The sequence below is a fragment of the Antechinus flavipes genome, chromosome 5 (assembly GCF_016432865.1).
Source record: "Antechinus flavipes isolate AdamAnt ecotype Samford, QLD, Australia chromosome 5, AdamAnt_v2, whole genome shotgun sequence".
In the NCBI taxonomy this organism is placed as follows: Eukaryota; Metazoa; Chordata; class Mammalia; order Dasyuromorphia; family Dasyuridae; genus Antechinus; species Antechinus flavipes.
Window position 1 is genome coordinate 38,424,260 of NC_067402.1, and position 20,292 is coordinate 38,444,551.

The 20,292-nt window shown below is 36.0% G+C and overlaps 1 protein-coding gene across 1 annotated transcript in view; it reads left to right on the forward strand.

The window, feature by feature from the left end:
• The window catches only part of DNAJC13 (DnaJ heat shock protein family (Hsp40) member C13), a 108,629-nt gene that overhangs the window by 49,286 nt on the left and 39,051 nt on the right, over positions 1-20,292 (forward strand). The window contains exons 27-36 of the mRNA XM_051962344.1: positions 251-352; positions 1,975-2,079; positions 5,363-5,565; positions 6,459-6,543; positions 8,175-8,329; positions 8,567-8,612; positions 12,463-12,617; positions 13,528-13,729; positions 14,836-14,951; positions 18,779-18,857. Of these exons, the coding sequence (XP_051818304.1) occupies positions 251-352; positions 1,975-2,079; positions 5,363-5,565; positions 6,459-6,543; positions 8,175-8,329; positions 8,567-8,612; positions 12,463-12,617; positions 13,528-13,729; positions 14,836-14,951; positions 18,779-18,857 (1,248 nt within the window). The remainder of the gene's footprint in view (positions 1-250; positions 353-1,974; positions 2,080-5,362; positions 5,566-6,458; positions 6,544-8,174; positions 8,330-8,566; positions 8,613-12,462; positions 12,618-13,527; positions 13,730-14,835; positions 14,952-18,778; positions 18,858-20,292) is intronic.

Here is a 20,292-nt window from a genome sequence, read left to right on the forward strand (position 1 = left end):
CTCCCTCCCTTCCCCTTCCCTTTCCTCCTTTTTCCCCTCCCCTCCCTTCTTCTCTTCTCCTCTTCTCTTCCTTCCCCTTCCTTCCCCTCCTCTCACTTCCCCTTTCCTTCCCTAAGGCATCTTAGGAAAGAACACTTAATATTAATCTTTTGTAGAATTCTCTTAGATAATTTTATATTATATTTTTACAATAACTTCATGATGCTTTATGTTTAAAAATGGTTTTTGTCACATATCTGTTCTTTCCCAGAAAAATGTTAAGGAGCTTATGGATTCCAATGGAATCAAAATACTGGTGGATTTGCTTACCCTTGCTCACTTGCACACAAACAGGGCCACCGTACCATTGCAGGTATGTTGGGAATTCTCTTTTTAAAAAGCCATAAGGACCAACAACTAGTTTTACTGATAGTAAAAAATGTATTAAGATCTGAATTTATTATTTTTACCTAGTAATTGTGAAAGTTGGATTCACTTTGGAATAATGAGATCTTTCAGATGTCCTAATTGGTAGGTGATATTGCTGATGGTATCAAGCCACAGAATATTATTACAAGGTCATCTTCTTTTGATACATATTTATTCAAAAAGGATCAGTTTAGCAATTCATGGGGAGGGGGACTAAAATAACAATGCCCATCATCCAGATTGACATTCATCTGATTGACCAGGACATTAAGCTAATACCTCGATATATAAATATTTTTGCGAAATGCACAGGAGGGACAGTGAACTACATTAATGAATGTTAAGAGAAGAAAGAGTATGTAGATTATATTTGAAAAATGGAGAATGCTTTTAATAATCCCTAAATTCTCCCCTGAAGAACAGCTATCCTTTCCATTCAAGTAAATGAATGAAAAAAGCATTTATTAAATCCTTGGTCCCTGCAAAATTTTGTGTTAAGCATAGGGATAAGAAATGACAACAGAGAAGGTTTAGTTAGCTACAAGTCAGATGCAAAGGCTCAGTTTTTCTTAGAGTACAGCAGCAATCCATGTGATCATGCATCTTTAACGTCACATTTCTAGTAATAAAACTAAATCTCTATCTGACTTTGTGCCATTTGAAAGTGTGAAGGCCTTGAGAAAAACATTCTTTGGTCTCCTATACTAGTTGGGCTGGAAAGGCTAGTGGTTTAAGAGTTGCTAGTCTCTACCAGCATCTAAAGGGGAATAGTGGTCTAAGTGATAGTGGTTGTGAACTTTGGAAGAATGCATCCTAGGAAATGAACTTTTAGATTACCAAAAGAGTAAAAAGAGTTATATGATAGTGCCAGTAAGCTGATCTATAAGCAGTGGTGACCAGTGCTTGAGAAATGGCATAAGAGACATCAGTGAAGAAAGAAAGTTAGACTTGTTATGTGGCCCAGAAGATAAAAGATGACTGGTCTGATACCTGCAGAATTTTGAAGGTAGACCAGAATTGTACAGGATGAAGCATCATAGATGAGTTATAATCTGCCACTTTGAACTTATAGGTGATTCTTTGAAAAGTTATTAAAAACCCTTTAACATTCAAACCTTTCACATTTAGTGAATTACTTATTTAAAATAAATGGCTCCTAGCCAGAGACAGAAGTGACTTTAAGCAGTGGTTTAAGGTCATATCTGTTCTATAAGCAATAACTTTTGCTACAAGCACTTCGATTTCCTGAGAAAGGAAAGCAGTCTCTTGAAACAGTGCTGCTGCCTTTGAATTTAATTTCAAATGTTACCTGTAAGATCAACAAACTGAGAAAGACATGATGTCCAGATTTTTTTTCCTTTGAACATGTAGTGTTCAGTTCTCAGAAATAATCACACTCGTAAAACTGAAAGCAACTTAAATCTTGAAAATGTCAGTATGAAATGAACTTTAAATGGAAAGGGAATGCAGTATTGATATCATAATTGATTTTATCAATTTCCCCGTTTTTAAGAGTACTCTGATTTTCATTTTTATTGTGTGAAACCCCAACTCTTTAAATTTCAGAGCAATGTGATTGAGGCTGCACCTGATATGAAGAGAGAGAGTGAGAAGGAATGGTATTTCGGCAATGCAGACAAAGAAAGGAGTGGCCCTTATGGATTTCATGAGGTGTGTATTGATAAGCGTTTCTAAAGATGCTTCTTTGGGGAAATCTTCCAGGGATCCGTCTTTGTTCATAAGAAGCAAAAACCTGTGTATTTGAACTTCAAATTCTGAACATCACTGGTTGAGGAGAAAATGTAACTTAATGAATACATTTTTACAATACTTTCATTGGAATGATGATTTTATAAATAATAATAATGTTTCAATATTTAATTGCCTTAATGCTTGGGAATTCACTGAAAAATTCCTACAGATTTGGTGATCAAAGCCAAGGTCAGGGTGTTCAAGTGTTAGAGCCAGGTTCAGACAGATAGATTCTTGTCTCCTCAAATTCAGATCTGTTTAAATAAATCTAATTTTCATATTTTAGAAATAGAAAAAAGCTTCCTATTGGGGCACAGACTTTTTCCACTTACATAGCCTTATTCCTTTTCTCTTCTTGAGGCCAGTCTCCTTTTTCCTGTGTTTTTTATATACATTGGGTTATCATATAAGTGGTATAATTGAGGCTCACTGTAAAATACTGAGTGCTAATCTTCCCATCACCCACTGCCCACCCCTAACCCCCACTTTGGTTTCCAGCCCAAATTAGGATCACAGAGGGGCTATAGAAAAGTGGTAAAGGAGCCTTGGACAAAGATGCCCTCGGGGATCGCCTAGCCAAAAATGAAAGAACCTTTTTTTGGTAGAGAGAAAGTAATAGAGAGAGACCACCTTCCAGGAATATCTTGTCTTCAAGCTATAACAGCCACAGAAAATGATACATCATTTTACCAGGACTAGCAGTCTGACAAACTCTTATCAGCATCTTCGTTTTCTGCCTCTTAACCTCGAGAATGCAGGCTGGAGTGGAATGTGACCTATGTCGTATAGGCAATCTGATATTGAAAGGAATCTCTTTTCTAGCCTCATTTGTGACCTTAATATTTTAAAATTTGGCACTAACTTATCTAGTTACCATTTAGATCCTAGAGTCAGAAAGCCTTATTGGTGTCCAAATTAAGAATAGCTGTTAGACAAGATGAGGAACCATGATAAAGAGCATATATGAAATAGATTAAAATATGTAAGAACTAAGAGAAGTTGTGAAAGGAACTGACTTTACCTGTTGTCAGGCAATATTGGGGAATTTATTATATGCTTTAAAATTTTTTACATTAATGAAATGGAGTAAAATCAATGTAATAATATAACAAATGGTTAACTAACTATGGTGTGCAGACAAATATAGCCACACTTTACATTAGTTAGAACCATACTCCAGTCTTACCTATTCCTTACTCTGTGGAACCTTGGAAGGTAGTTCCCAGTTGTCTTAGGATAAAGAATTATTTCTAAAACCAGCACATTTTAATATTTTAGAATCCAACTTAAACAATTTCTTTTTAGTGCTTCTCTTTGAAGGCTGCTATTTAAAATGGAAATTAGAAACTTGAATGTATTTTGCTTATGTTTCTAGTTTCTAGCTTCACTTGTTCATTAGATGCCATGAGAATTACAGAAGGGAGTGGATGACTCTCCACAGGAGCTCATCCAGTCTATTTTGGGAGGCATGACGGGCATGTAAAACAGTAGGTAAAGAGTACAAGACAGTTTAAAATGAAGAGGCTAAATTGTGTGATGGGAACTAAAAGTGTTAGAAGATTTCAGAGAAAAAGTGAAAAAGGAGGAAAAGAAGCAACTTGTTTTCAAAACACTGATTAGGGAGTGAAGGAGAGGGTAAAAGGACTCTTCAGGAGCCATCTAATCTAATTCCCTTATTCTTACAAGTTAGGCAAGTAAGGCTCAAGTTCATACTGATTATAAGTATTCTCAAGGCCTGCTGCTCATTAGCACTGTCACCTTAGGGAAGTCAAATAACCTCCATAACTTTCTTCATTTAACTGGATTGAAGAGTATGTAGTCTGGAGATGATAGGGAGCCATTGAGTTTATTGAAGAGGTGAGGGGCGAGAAGGGGATGTGATTGCACCTGTACTTTAGGAAAATCACTTCGGTGGCAGAATGGAGGGTGACTTGGAATGGGGAATGGCTTGAGGCAGGCAGACATCCCTGCACCTCTGGCATGATCCAGACACGAGAAGCTGAGGGCCTGTCCTCGAGGAGTAGCAGTGTCACAAGTGTTTGGGAATGACGCTGCAGAGCTGAAATAGACAGGCCTTGGCCAGCTTGGACATGGGGGAGGAAGAGGAAGAGTCAAGTCTTACTTCTAGCGTGTGAGCTTGAGGCCTGGGAGGAGCGTATTGGGGGATATAGGAGCTAGTGTGGGCTTGGGGGAAGAGAAATCGTTTGGATATGTTAGATTTAAGGTGGAGATTACAGCATAGAGGGAAAATGTGCTCATATAGTGAGTCCCAGTATGCAGTCATGGAGAAAGAACCAGGAAGAGAAATTGGTCACATACTATATGTGGTACAGGGATTCTTCACGTTTTTCTTTTTGGAAGCATGAATCATTTTGATTGTCATATGAAACTTTCTCATAATAATATTTATCACCTGCATTCGTAATTTAGTTGGATGCTGAACTTTAATTAGCTTAGTGAAAATAAGGATGTAATTTTTTCCCCCATCCAAATTCACAGACTCCTGAAATCTTTCCACAGATCCCTTAAGCACCTGTGGATTCAATAATGGAAACCTCTGCTTTACAGATTATGAAAAACTTTAAAATCTACAGAGAGACTTTGTCAGTAAGATTTTTATAAGAAATTAGCGATATTGAAGAAGTAGGCTTTTTTGTATATTTTTCTTTTTAGGAGAGTGATATATTAAGAAACTGAAAATGATATTGGAGAAGTTGTAACCTAGAACCAGGTAGACCAGAGTAATACAAGTGTGAAACGAGGGGAGCATGACCAGGATAGTGTCAATGGCAACTAGGAGGAAGAAGGAATGGCAACAAGGACCCTAGTATTCCTAAATGAATAAGATGACTCAGACTGTTTTAAAAGTCCAGATATCTTAACAAGAAGGATCATTTTGCAACTGAGCAGAAGAGCAAATTTACCAAAGGGGTAAATGCTTAAATATTTGTAGATCATAATTTGTGTAAGATAACAAATTAATTGTCAGCAAAGAGATTTAAATTTAGGTTTTATTTTCCATTTGTAATGAACAAAACATTTCTTCATTTAGATGCAAGAACATTTATAACTATATCCAAATTGCTTGCCATCTAGGGGGAGGGAAGGAGGTATAAAATTTTAAATTTTATATAAAAATGAATGTTAAAATTGTCTTTACATGTAATGGGAAAGTAGACTAAATTATTATTTATTTATTTAGATGCAAGAATTGTGGACCAAAGGACTATTGACTCCAAAAACACGGTGTTGGGCTCAGGGCATGGATGGATGGCGACCACTACAAGTTATTCCACAGCTTAAATGGTGTGTCTTAGCCACTGGACAGGCTGTACTGAATGAAACTGATCTTGCTACTCTTATACTCAACATGCTGATCACAATGTGTGGATATTTTCCAAGCAGGTAAAATATAATATAATAATATTTCCATGTCTGAATTGCTGATATTTTTGTTGTCCTGGACTATTTTTGTGCATGTTTACACATAATAGAGGCTAATGACATTATTAGTAGTGTGATTCTAGAGCCACATTCAGTTCGTCTGAGCTTGGTGAAGTTAATGTTGCCTGAATGATTAGAACCAAAGTAGTAACATTCTTTCAGAGGCAGAAAAGATATAACATACTCTAACATTTTAGCAATATAATAAAAACATTTAAATTGGTAAGAATTTTAAAGCTTTTGAAAAAATCATCAAGAGCCCTTTGACATGGATAAATTCTTGCGGTCAAGATTGATCACCATTGATGTAGCAAGTACATACTGGCTCAAATATTGTTCTCCTATATTAATGAACATACTGTATCTCTTCCAGCAGTTTAGACTTTGTTGATAGGACATATTGACACATACTTTCAGTATCTTCAGTAATATCTGAGATTCTTGTTACTTTTTTTCTCAGATTATATTTGTAAGTTTATTTTTGAAAGGAATGAAATAATAAATCTGAGGGTTTTTAAGGTCTAAATTTAGTATTAGGATCTGATGCAGCCATTGGGGAAAATAAGTGAAATTTATTGGACAACACTGTCTGATAATTAAACAGTAAATAAGAATCGTTGACTCTTTTAGTACTGTTTTGCAAGGAAATTTTATGGAAGGAACTGAAGTTCCATTAAGTACCCAGATTAACTCAGAACATCTAATCATTTTCCCAGCTATAGGAGAGTTTAAGTCTTTTGTTGTTATTATTGTTGTTAAATAATTTAACATGCTTTCTACCTGTAAAGAAATGTCAGCTGTATAAATATCCATTTTATTGAGTAGATTAAATATTGACCTGAATATTTTTTTAGGGATCAAGATAATGCCATTATAAGACCTCTGCCCAGAGTAAAACGATTACTGTCAGACAATACTTGCCTTCCCCATATTATACAGGTAAGTTGCTTATTTTCTTTATTTTTATTGTTTTCCTAGTTAAAAATTTCCTTTCCCCCATTCAACCTCTTTCTTCCCCTTCCCCCGCTATCCCAGATTGAAAAAAAGAAAAACAAAACCTTGTCTAATGTGGAGACAAGCAGAACAAATTCCTGCATTGGCCATGTCCAAAAATGTTCTCCTCATTCTGAAAGCTGGGTCACTTCTCTGTCAGGAGGAGGCTATTATTTGTATTTTCAAACTAAAAACTATTGAGCTTTTCCTTATTTTAGAATATTTAAAGGTGTACTTTTTAATTCTTTCTTTTGCTATGTTAATCAGTATGGAATAGACCCAAATCCTCCATAATATTTGTCTTTCATTGACATTTGGGAGCATGCTAGCTAACTTGGTTATTAATTTAATTTTTTAATTTAAGTTGTTTTGGTTTTAACTGTATATTCTTATATATAATTAGCATTGTAGATAAATGGACTATTTAAAGAATTAATATAAGTATTTCTGTCCTTCCTATCTTCTGTGTTAGTGAGGAGTTGAAGTGGTTTTATTATGTTCTGCCATCCAACATTGGAAATAAGGATCTTTATATGTGGAAGTGTGCCAACATAACATGATTGTTGCCTCTTAATATTTTGCCATTGTGTTATTACTATTTCATTCTTTTATGAGCCTAGTGTTTTTGCTTATCCTGGTTGCATTTAGTTAGTTTAGGTAGTTTATTAACAAGTATTGGGGGGGGAAATTCAGAAACATATCAGTAAATTTTATTTCTAATAGTCAACTTGACAAGTATTTGTTTTATTTTATAATATATTCAGGTGTAAAAATCAATAATTTTTTTTTTCTTCAGTGAAAACTTTTTTTGTAGGGCTTTAAAGTTTACAAAGCACTTTGACATACATAATTTCATTTGATTCCCACCACCTTGTAAGGTATACTCTGTTACTGTCTTATACATAAGGAAATTATGGGACTTGCCAAGGTCATATAAACTTATAAGGGTCTTACGTATAGTTTGGACTCCCATCATCCTTTGTGTCTCATCTCTACCACTATTGGAAAGTAGAATAACTTAAAAGTATTAATGTTTGTGGATCAGAGTTTTTAGGAATGTCCCATATTCACAAGATGCCTGAAAGTTTATAGTCGTCTCTTGTCTTCAGAGTTCTTAGCAGGATCTCTTAAAATAGGAGATTATGACTTGTTCTGCCAGATTAGGTTTTGATTAACTTAATATGAGCCCATGCCAAAGGGAATGGTGGTGTGCAGGCCCATTACCTTTTACTTTTTGGTCAACCTGAAAGTCTTTTCTCATAAGGAAAACCCCATGTACAAGAACCATTGTACCCCCAGGTCTGAAAAATTCATATCAACAGGGTATTTAGGATTGTTTTAAATGTTATTTCAGGGATGTCTTAGTTGCTATTTATAGAACACAGCAGAGCTTTCAGTCATGTTGAGAGTTAACAGAGAGATGAAATTGCCAAAGCTTAGCTTGTTTCTAATGACCACTTACAAATAAACTATTAGCATTCCAAAGACATTCATTTTTGATTTTGTGGATTTCTTAAGCTTTTAAAAATAAACTTGATAACTAAAATGATTCTGACTAGAAAAACTCTCTCTTTTAGCTGCTGATGACTTTTGATCCTATCCTTGTTGAAAAGGTGGCCATTTTACTGTACCACATCATGCAGGATAATCCACAGTTACCTCGTCTTTATCTTAGCGGAGCATTTTTCTTCATCATGATGTATACAGGATCTAATGTACTTCCTATTGCAAGGTACAGAGAAAAATTGTTCCAGTAATGTATTTTGATAAATATGTATCTCTCCTTTTCTCTCAGATTCTTAGAGTAATTTGAAACTCATTTCTAGGATAGGTAAATGAATTGACTGATTTCATTCTTGTTAACTTTGTTCATTTTCCACACATTTAAAAAAAATCTTTAAAAGCTGAAATTGCCAAAAATGTAAGTTAATTTTTAAGATCTAATAGGTGATTTATTTTTGTTCCTTAGGTTTTTAAAGTATACACATACCAAACAAGCCTTCAAATCTGAAGAGGTAAGGATTTGTAGTTATTTTCAAAATATAAAACTCTACATTGGGAAAATGGCTTGGGCTTTTACTCTAGGTGTACACAAACACACATGCACACGCACACGCACGCACGCCCCAAAGTTCTGAGAAAGGGCAACAGTGACTTTTTTTGCAGCTTATGTCTCTATCATTCTCTGTGAAATGTTTCTTTGCTTTATTTAGTATAATAATTTATTACTGAAGTCTCAAATGAGAATTGGTACCATTAAGCATCTCTAAGAATGAAATCTGTACCTCTCCTTGTACAAAACTAAGTTGTTTTTATAAATCTGCATAATTTTTACAAATCCCAGTAGGGTTTATCAAGATTTCAGCTGTCTTTAATATAATTAGAGAAGATATAATTGTGCTGGTAATAATAATAGTTAATGCCAGCATTCTATTAGAAGCATTTAATTGTCTACCAATTCTCAGTCATAGACACATAGTTTTCATTTTTCTTATGGGTATGAATTATATGAATTAGAAATACTTTAATCTAGAGATTCTTAATCTGGAGTCAATGTTCTTGGATTTTAAAATGTTTTTACAACCTTATTTCAGTATAATTGGTTTTCTTTGTAATATGTGTGTGTGACTTAATACATTTTAGAAGATTTTTCTGAGATATGGTCCATAGACTTTACCAGACTTTTAGAGGCTGGTTGGCACTGGAGGGAGACATGGTTTGTAATATTATTATATTATATCATATTATAGCTGGAAATTCTTTGAATTTTGAAAATCTAGCTAATGATGTTGTATAATAAAAGCAACCAATTCATCCTTTTGGAGTAATAGAGTTGACTGTGGTTTAAGGTTTGTAAAAGTGCTTTCCTAGCAAGCCTGTGAAGTGGGTAGTGTGGATATTGTCTTTTTGCAGTGTGACAGATCAACAGCTAAGGCTTCTGGAGATGATGTGAGTCACCCAAAGTCATACAGCTGATTTGAATTTAATTCCCTTCTGCCTCCCACTCGTTAGATGTATTATAATATAAAGAAAAAATGAGAAGTTGAATGCTGCTTTATATTGACTAAAAATTTTTGTTAAAAGTCATATTCACACATCTAAAGACCTATAGGCACACTTTAGATCTTAATAAATTATGGTAAGTATTAAAATTAATACTTTAACAGAACTTTAAGTATTAAGTATATTTTATTGTCTTCTAATTGCTTGAAAATGTCAAAGCTTCACTTAGCCAAATGTCTCATTGACCAGATTCACGTATGTCATTTTGTATTTCTTGGCCATGCTGGACAAGTTTAATTTTCCATGAGATCTGAAGTACTTTCTTTAAATATATTTACTGTTAATTTCAAATAGAATATGGAAAAATACAAAACAATAGCAGAAGTACTGTTGGCTATCTTATTTTTAGATTTAGATATAAATTTTAAATGCATTATTTGTAAAGTATTTAGTATAATGCCTGGTACACAGTCTGCATTTAATACATGCTTATCCCTTTCTTATCTTGTTTAAGACATAGAGATGTGTCCTGGTACAATCCAAAAAAAGTAGGTAAAATATCCATGAAAAGGTAGAATAATTCAGTCTTATCAGAATTATGTTAGGGGGAAAAAAACTTGAAACCATATTTCCTTTCCATAATTTCAATAAGTTTTATCTTTCCTTCTATTGCTTAACATTTCATATCTTTCTAGGAGTCTAGCTATGATTTGATTCATTATGTGAAAGAAATTTTAAAATTTCTTACTATTAAGAGATATTTTTAGACATCATTTCTTTCCTTCTCTTTTTTTCCCCTTTAAATTGTTTATTCTTAACAGTGATAGTATGATCAATTATGTCACATCTCTTTGTATGTTTTGTACTTATTTGTGTCCAAATTTCCCTGCATAAAAAATTATATCCTTGGCTTTATCTTTCCAACACCTAGCACTGTGCCTGGCAGGCAAGACATAATCTAATGAATTGAAAGAAGTATGCTTCTACAGATGCTGAGTTGAAATCTTTCCTTCCCTTTCACAGTGATTCTACATATTTTCCCTTTTATCCTTACCTTAATTTTCATATGTACCTCACAACCAGGCTTGTGGATGGATGGAGTCCACTCAGCTTAAAACTTCAAATCAAACTTCATTAACTGCTGCAAGTGCCCTGCAAAGGCCAGGGCCCTTAGTCCCATTACCCAGCTTCTTTCAGCATAAATTCTTTCACTCCAATAGGATCACTATCATTGAAGTCCTAAACCACAGCAGTTTAAAACCAGTGTCATCATTGTGGGGTTGTCAGGAAGGAATCATTGATATGTAGTCTGTGACTCTCAATGAAAACTGCATTTGAGCGGTAATATGGCTTTTTGGGACAAATGGCAAGTTATAAGAGATTGCAGTAGGATCAGAAAGTACAGCCACCACACACTCCAGCTACATCTGCTGAATCCACCAGTTACTGTGTGGTGATTGTTCTCTTGGGGATCCCTGCCCGTCTGTGTCTCCTCCTGGGCCTCTCTCTAGTTGCCTTTCTCCTTTTTTAACATATGTGTCCACTAGTGCATAATGGTGAGAATTTGGGATTTTTGTGTTTAGGAATTAGCCTAAAATTGCATTTGTAAATGTTTTCTCAATTATCATACAGCGCTTGGGATGTAAACCAAGCTTAAATCAAAGTTAATAAGCAATTCTTAGCCCCCTTTTTAAAGAAAGTCTTATCTGGAAGTCTTAACAAATGTTGAATTTTGTATATTTTATTAGAACGTGCCTTATGAATAGTTCTGTGATGAAGTCTGGATTTAGTAAAAGATCAAAAGTACATTCCTTATACCTTTTTTTCCTCTTGATTTTTTTTCCCCCTGAGGCAATTGGGGTTAAGTGACTTGCCCAGGGTCACATAGCTAGGAGAAGTAATAAGTGGCTGAGATTTTGAATTCAGGTCCTCTTGACTTCAGGGCTGCAGCTCTATTTGCTGCGCCACCTAGCTGCCTCTTTTGATTGCATTTTTTTTTTAAATGTCCATAGATGGAAACTATAGAAAATGCTTTCTGTTAAGTTTTCTGATTGTGAATATGAAGACAAGAAAGTAGTTTTGAGATGCCTTTCTGATTAGTTTTAGCAGGATGTATTAGTTCCTTTTTTGAAGCTCAGTGACCTGATGGATGGTTGAGGTTCATCATCATTGTTCTTATACCGTAAGGCAGCAAAACAGCAGGGTAGAGACCTTGACTGTCATCACTTTTAGATGACGGCAGTGTGATTTTATGTAGACAGCACAGTGTACCTGAAACTTCATAATAAAACTACCTTTCCTGAAAGCTGGCTGTACTTCTTGGTCTCTGACAGTCTTGTTTTTTAGACACTTGTTGATTTGAGAGAGAGCTGGAACACAAGATGCATACTCTAGAAGATCCATCCAACTTTCTGGGGGCTAAGGGAAGTCTGCTTCTCACTGCTGAGTATACAGGGGAAGCCTGTTAGCACTATTGTATCTATAACTAAGAAGTCCATTAACATTTTAAGATTTTCCATGGTTCTAAGTAAATGCAATAGTCAAAAGGCAACTGGTTTCACACAAATGATGTACTCAAAAGAGACAGTGTGGTAAAGAGACTGGAGCCCGGGATGGGGACAAAGAAAGACTAAACTTAGATTGTGTTTCACACATTTACTAGATATGTAACCATGAGCAAGTCACATGTTAAGTAATTCGATTACTACCTCATAGGGTCACTCTCGGCGTCAGAGGAGACATAATATACATCAAATGTTTGCGATCCTTAAAAAGCTTAAGCTTGGACTCACTTAAAATTTTCAGTTTAAAGATTTCAGGGTAAATTCATTTATGCAATTCAGTCTTTTCTTTTCCCCTTAGACAAAAGGGCAAGATATTGTCCAAAGAAGTATAATGGGGCATATCCTCCCTGAAGCAATGGTGTGCTATTTAGAAAATTATGAACCAGAAAAATTTTCTGAGATTTTTCTAGGAGAATTTGATACACCTGAAGCTATCTGGAGCAGTGAAATGAGGTAATTTATCATTTGTTTTCTATTTATATGCTTGGTTTCATTATTTAGGGCTGTGGTTGGTGCTTACTTTAATTTTTTTTCATATTAAAATTTTTACTTTAACTGATTACATGATTAGAATCACCACAATAATTATTAGAAACTTAGTAAATAAGTGCATCTTATATATACCAGATACATGTCGATTTACTGGTAACTTATTGAAGCGCTTTAGGCAAACATATACACGTATCATACATCCTAAAGAAATAGATTGTGAGAAAATTTTTACCTAAAGTACTAGAAAGTTATTAATTTTAACTTCCTATGTAAAAGCTTATGAGAATTGTGTTTTTGTTTTTGTTTTGGGGTAACATCCTTCATTGGTTCATAGACATAGACACAAATTAGAATAAGTACTTATCCCTTCCTCATCAATACTTTTCTTGTTACGGTTTTGCTGTGTTGCAGGTCAACATAAGAAATAAATTGGAATTTTTGAGAGTTTTGTGAAGTCATAGACAACACAAAGGCCAGCAGATGACACGTAACCTATGACCAACTCAGATTTTACAATAAAGCTATTTATGGTACTAAAGTACCATAAATAAATCATAAAAGAAAAAGAAAAAACCTCAGATTTGTAGTACAGAGGAAAAGCCAAAAAATTTTACATGGATTTTTCAAATCATTAGGGCACATGCTCCTAATCCCCACATTGTGGAAGGGATAACTGTATTTATCTTTATTTAAGGACTTCTTGGGGGTTGACATGGTTTATTTTGTTCCAACTTGTAGGCTTTTATTATCAAGCCTTAGATTGATGTTGTGTTTAATCTGAAAATCTGTATAGTTACTGATAGTTGTCATATGTATTCATGTCTAAGGAAATAATCTTGTGAGATTTTTGAATAATTAATATAACTTACAGGCGCCTCATGATTGAGAAGATAGCTGCTCATCTTGCTGACTTCACTCCACGCCTTCAAAGTAACACAAGAGCACTTTATCAGTATTGTCCTATTCCTATTATCAACTATCCACAGTTAGAGAATGAACTCTTTTGTAATATTTATTACCTCAAACATCTTTGTGATACACTCCGATTTCCAGACTGGCCAATTAAAGATCCAGTAAGTCAGTGAATGATCTTATGTTTCTTCAAATCATGACCTTTGGATAATCAGTTGTGTTAAGGTTTTTCCTCCTTACAAATTCATCATTGTTTAATTTTTTCTTATGTTAATGGAGTTGTTCCAAGATCAACTTTAAATGTATCTCTATATCCTTTTGATATCATTTATTGTCCTGACAATGATGATATTATCACAAGCAAAATATAGACACAATTTTATGCATACTTTAGATAAACATTTGTTGTAACAATTGGGTGGCCTGGTAGGTAGAGTCCTGCCTGGTTCTGGCCTTAAGAAGGCCCCCTGTGTATGCATAGGTCAGCCTAGAGGTAGTTCTGAGTGTTGCTTAGACAGGAGAGTTAGACTAAGACAGGTTTCAGGTATTCACACTAACCTGTTTCTGCTGTCCTGCAGCATACACACATGGCTGATCTGGGCTAGGCCCAATCCTTGAACTGTTGTTATAGTATGACCATCCTCAGTGTTGAGTCAGACTCCTGCATTGCAAATGTCAAGACAGTCATAGCATCATCTGTATAACAGTCATTTGTATGATTATGTTTTTACAGCATTCCTTGAATTTTCACACTGAGTATTAATTTAATCAAATATTTCTAATTCTCTTAAATATATAGATTTGTATTTGGACACGTGTAATAGCATATGCATCTTACAAGAAATTTTTCCCAAAAAAATCTATTTGGACACTAAAATAATGTACTTAATTTAGCATTAGTACAGTGGTATTAAAATAACTACAGTTAACAGGAATATCTTCATCCTACACTTGTTAAAACTGGAAAAATCCTTTAATTTTAAAGCTTGATATAATACTGTTTTTCTTTTGTCGGGGTGAGATCTAACATTTCTTAAAGTTGAAGAAGTAGAATACATGTAACAAATAGAGTATTGTCTCTTCCCTCTCCCCCTTCCCTTTCCCACTCTTCTTTACTGCTAAATATATAAATTTAATGGTCAATTTTGTTTCCCTAATTGAGCAAACTAGATGTTTAAATTAAATCTTTAATGAATGTATTTTCAAAGTATATAGTTTCATCCACATTTTGCTGAAATATTTGAAATGGAAACATTTTATTTTCAAGGTGAAGCTTCTAAAAGATACCCTTGATGCCTGGAAGAAGGAAGTAGAAAAAAAACCACCTATAATGTCAATAGATGATGCTTATGAAGTGCTTAACCTCCCTAATGGACAGGGACAGTAAGTTAATAATTAATATTATAGTTATTAATAGCTCACATAGTACTAATTTTTTGTAAATAGTTTTTGAAAAATAAAATATGAAAAAACCTTCATTTATATCAAAACTAATACATTTTTGTTTTTGTTAATGTGGCTTTACTATCTAAAGATAGCTCTGCATTTGAAGTCAGTGATTTGGTTTCACATTTGAGATTTCTTGCCAGAAATGTTTGTTTATATAACCTTATTCTTTATTACCATTAGGATTTGTTTAAATTTTATCTTTATAGAAATGATGGTTTTATATTGAAGTTTGTAAATGTGAGGTTTAGGAACAGTTTGCCTAGTTTTCAAAAAAGTTTATGATAGATTATATGTGAAGAATATTAGTAGTTTAAGTTATCTGGTCTTTTATTAGGGGACTCTGTTCTATTCCTGTGTCTTCAGTTTAGACTTATGTAACTCCCAGATTTCCATTTCTGACCTCTCTTTAGAATTACCTTTCTGTTATCTAGCTCTACCTGGATGATAGCAACTCAGTCATGTATAGAATTGTCAAGTTTGTAAAATGCTCTCTTGCTCTTAATTCAAGATGAGCTTGTCCAAAATTTAACTAAACCATCCTCCTTTCCAAAGTGGCTTCTTAATATTAATTTCTTTTGATAGGTAGCATTGTTTATACTGAAGTCATCTTTGATCTTCCCCTCCCATTGAGTACCACTCCCACTCCGGAAGCACCCACCTTTTGAGATTCATTCAGTTCATATTTACCATCCCCTCCCATTGTGGTCAGTCACCCTCTGATCTCCTTGTCTTAGTGAGTTCAGCTCCTGTCTCTCAGTCTTCAATGCTGGCTTCCCACCTCCTGCCCTTACCCCAGGGGACTTCAGCATATGCATTAATAGTGTCTCAAGTACTTTGGCCTTCTGCTTTCTTACGAGGTGCTGACTAAGGCGATTTAAGGTGTCATTGTGGTGGACCGTCCTTTAACACTTGCCCAGTGTATCCTTAGCACAGGACTGCGTTCCCTCCTTAGTCCTCACCTGGTTCCCCTGCTTCCCCTAAGAACTAGGCCTCCTGTTTCAGGCTGCTTGCCAACAGTTATCTACCTGCGTTCTTTGCCATCACCCAGATGGCTTTTGTCCTTATTTCCTTCAGTCTATCTCATGTTAGCAGATGGTCCTCCTTTTTCCTGACGCAAGCCCCGCTAGAGCCCGAGTGATCCCGGTGCGTGCGGCTGCATTCAACAGATTGCTTCTGTGACCGAACCTTTGGTCTTGTCCCTGCTGTCGGCCCCTTCTCTTGTGCTTGCAGCGTGCTCACAAGGCCCTCACCCCTCGCTCTTGTCATCGCAGAGCTCAGCCTTTTAAGAATCTGCATCCTAGAACTGCTCCTGCTGCCTTTCTTCTCTCTTCTTAGCTCTGGCCTTTGACTTAATCATTCAGCTGAAACTTCTCTTTAAAGTTATTGTCTCTTACTGGCCAGACCCAATGGCCTTTCTCTTCTCTAGGTTGTCCTCCTCCCCTCTTCCCTTCTCAGGGTTCTTGGCTGGCTCTTTGTCCAGGTCACTCAAGGTCTCACTCCTAAGTCTTAGTCCTAAGCTCTCTCCCCTGACTATTTGGTGATTTCATAAGTCCCCTAAGTTAAATTGCCTCTGTGTGACAGTCTCCAGGTCTGCTTGTCCAGGCTTAGCAGACCTTCAAGCCTGCAGATTGAATGTCTCCAATTACCAGTTTGACATTGGAAACTGGATGTCCCACAGATATCTCAAACATGCCTTGTCCACAGCTGAGCACATTGTCTCAACTCCTGACCTCTGCCCTTTTCCCCACTTCCTCATTGCCCTGTAGCTGCTGCCCAAGGTGCCCAGGCCTGCTCACTGCTTCTCACCTACTGTACCCCGATATCTCCTTAGACACAGGCACCGCCCTGAAGCCTGCCCTCACCTCCTCGTGCTCAGACTTGGTCCCCCTTCCCATGGAGGTCTATAAGTCAAGTCTGACCAGGTGTACAACCAGCCCTGCCGGACCTCTCCTCCCCCTTTTCCCCAACTCGGTAAAATCGAGTCACATGTGAATTGGCCCTTCTTTACCTTCTCCTTTTGGTCTTGTTACCACCACCCCCACTCCCCCCCTCCCCCCCCAGAAGCTGGGTGGGAAGAAGGCCCCTCATCCAGGGAGGAACATTACCCACTATGAATGTGATCCCTGGCAGCCATCTTCCAGATCCCCATTTCCAGCCCCTTCCTCCACTCTCTTATATCCAAGCCCTTTCATAAAGCAGCCCCTCTCTCCTCATCCAGAATTCTTTCACTTCAGCCTCCCACACTGGCCCACTCTGCCCCTCGGCCCGGGCACCTTCTCCAGCTGTCTTCAGTGTTCAGAATCTTTCCCTGGCCTGGACCTCTGTGGCTTCTTTAGTTCCAATGAATCCCAGCTCGTACAGGAAGCCTTCCCTCTGTTTGTCATTCCCTATTTATCCGTGGATCATATGTGCTTATATATTTTCACCCCCTTAAAATGTAAGAAACCTGAGGATGTTGGGCCTGTCTTGTGCCTCTGCTCTATCCTCAGCCTTTACACAATACCGGGCATGGAGGAGCCACCTAGGAGCTTCTCACCTTACTGTGAGTGTGGCCCCAGGCAGCCAGAGGAGCTTAAAAAGCCCAAGGGCTCCACTGCCATCAGGGCCTGGTGGAGGCTGGTGACCCAGTCCAGGCCTCCCTCACTTGTATATCACAGCACCGCCTCCCGGATGTCAGGAAGGACAAACTACAACAACAATCAACAGATCAACCATTTTTGATTGCTTTGGCCTGCAAATAAAGTATGAATGTTGTCCACTCTACTTTTCTAGCTTTTTCAAGCAGTTTCTTTAAACATATTTTGTGTTTCAGCCAAACCAGAACGGTTTTCTTTGGCTCTTTGTCATGCCTTGCCCCCACTGGGCCTAATCTTTGCAATAGACCTACCTCTTCGCTCTTCCTCTACTACACAATGCAACCTTTTCTTTAAGACTCATATTCGGAAGGAACTCTTACTTAAAGCCTTGTGGTCAAAGACAATTTCTCCCTTCATTAGATTGTTCACAATCCTTTTTTCCTTTGCATTTATCCCACTCTTCCTTGCAAACTATCTAATGTAAGCAAAATCTGTCCTTGATTAGGCATGCTTCTTAAGGGCAGAGACTATCTTCTCTTCTGGAGTGCTTTTTTATCCAAGTTACTTGTTTATATTATTCTATAACTTAAAAGTGAAGTGGTTAGGGTTTTCTTTTATAATGTAAAATCTGCTAAATTGTACTTTTCAATCTTGGTCATAAAAAGCATACTATATCTTAGAATTAAGACAATGGTCCTCATTTTTAAGACTCCCCCCGCCCTTTTAAAAAAAAAATAATTTTTCTCCCATTCTCCAAATTGCAAAGGGGTGTGTGTGTGTGTGTGTGTGTGTGTGTGTGTGTGTGTGTGTTAGCAGAGACTAATTAGAAATTCCCCGGGGTTGAAATTTTGGAGTTTGTTTCCTAACCATTGCAATTCCTTTGCCTGTATGAAGCTTGTGATTTTTAATGAAACTGGTAGTCTTCATTTAGCTAAATCATTCATTTTGTTAGTCATTGGCAAATAATTGGAAAAGCAGTTGTGAACTGCTTGCTAGAGACACAGTATTGTATGCTGAAGATACTGGCTGTTAAAAGACAAAAAAATTGGAAATCTGAATGACCAAATTTGTAGCCTTTTATAGAAACAAGAAATATGTCCACCCAAATATTCTTTGCCCAAAGAGTTGGTGACTTTTTGTATTCTTGTATATTGATTGATACATTTGTAAAATGCTATTTTGTAGACATGAAGAGAGCAAGATCAGGAAAGCCTACTTTAGACTGGCCCAGAAATATCACCCTGACAAGAATCCCGAAGGGAGGGTAGGTATTCTTAAAGCAAAGATGGGTGTTTCCAGATTCACTTATTCAACATGTGTTTCTCTTCTCCAAACACATAGATGAACTTTTCTTTTTGTAGCTTATACATTCATTAATCTAATTCCCATCATCGTATAAAACTATTAGGAGCAGCTAGGGGAGGATATCACAGTGCACAGAGGTTCTGAAGAACTGAGTTCAAATTTTACCTCAGACACTTATTGGCTATGTAACCCCAGCCATCTCACTATTTGCTTTATTTTACCATCAGCAAAGTGGGGAATAACAGTACCTATTTACTCAGATTGTTGCATTGCATGAGCAAATACTTGTAGAGCATTTAGTACAGTGCCTGGAACATAGTAGATTCTTAATAAATGCTTACTGTATATGGATGCATCTTTTTTCCTATCATTGTCAGCCTGCAATTATTTACCTGCAGTTATTTACATTAATAAGCATTCAGTTTAATAAATGATAAATGGAAAGGTACATTTCAGACAAAATCAGTGCCACCTGAAGATTACTTTCAGTTGTCTAAATTTTTTTATGAAACAGAGATGACAGCAGCCTGTAAAAAAGTAAAGCCAAAGTATTAATTTTATTGATCCAGTCATGATCCATTAATGTGACCCCTTCTCCATCAAACTTCCAGTCATTTGATAAGTCCTGTTGATTTCTCATCCTATAAGTTTTAATGTTTCTTTTCATATTGCTGTTACACCAATCCATATCTTTATTAATGAAAACAATTTGTAAAATTTCAATTTCTTTTTAAACTCATGTCTTGTATGTTTACTTCACATTCATTTCTGCATACATTCCTCCACATACCTTTATCTTGTAGTTGTAATACATAGTGCTGGTGGCTTAGATGTTTTTAATTTTATTTTTTAGCAGTTGTTATGAACATATAAATATACATATATGACACAGCTAATGCCACATATACCCATATTGATGGAGGTTGGAAGGTATAGAGCATTTGATTTTCTTTCTTTTTTACATCCGTGCCTTGGTATAGGGAACTCTTTTTTTTTTTTTTTTTTTTTTTTTTTTTTAATTTTTATTTAATAATTACTTTATATTGACAGAATCCATGCCGGGGTAATTTTTTTACAACATTATTATAGGGAATTCTTGATGAAGAAACTCTCTCCACCAATACAGATTAGCACCTGCTCTGCAGTTTATAGTTTGGGTTTCCTTGTTCAGTGAGAGTTCAGGTGACTTGTACCTGTTGCTCCCTGATTTGAAGGACTGCTATCCGTTGTCTGTATCATGCTGCTTTTCTATGTGAATATATATCATAAATATAATTTTGGTTTTTACTTGAACAATGTATCCTTACTTGAATAGCAAGTATAATTGTTCTGTATTTGAAATACCTTAATAGTAAATAAGCACATTTCTACAAAATTTCAGGATTTTGTGATAA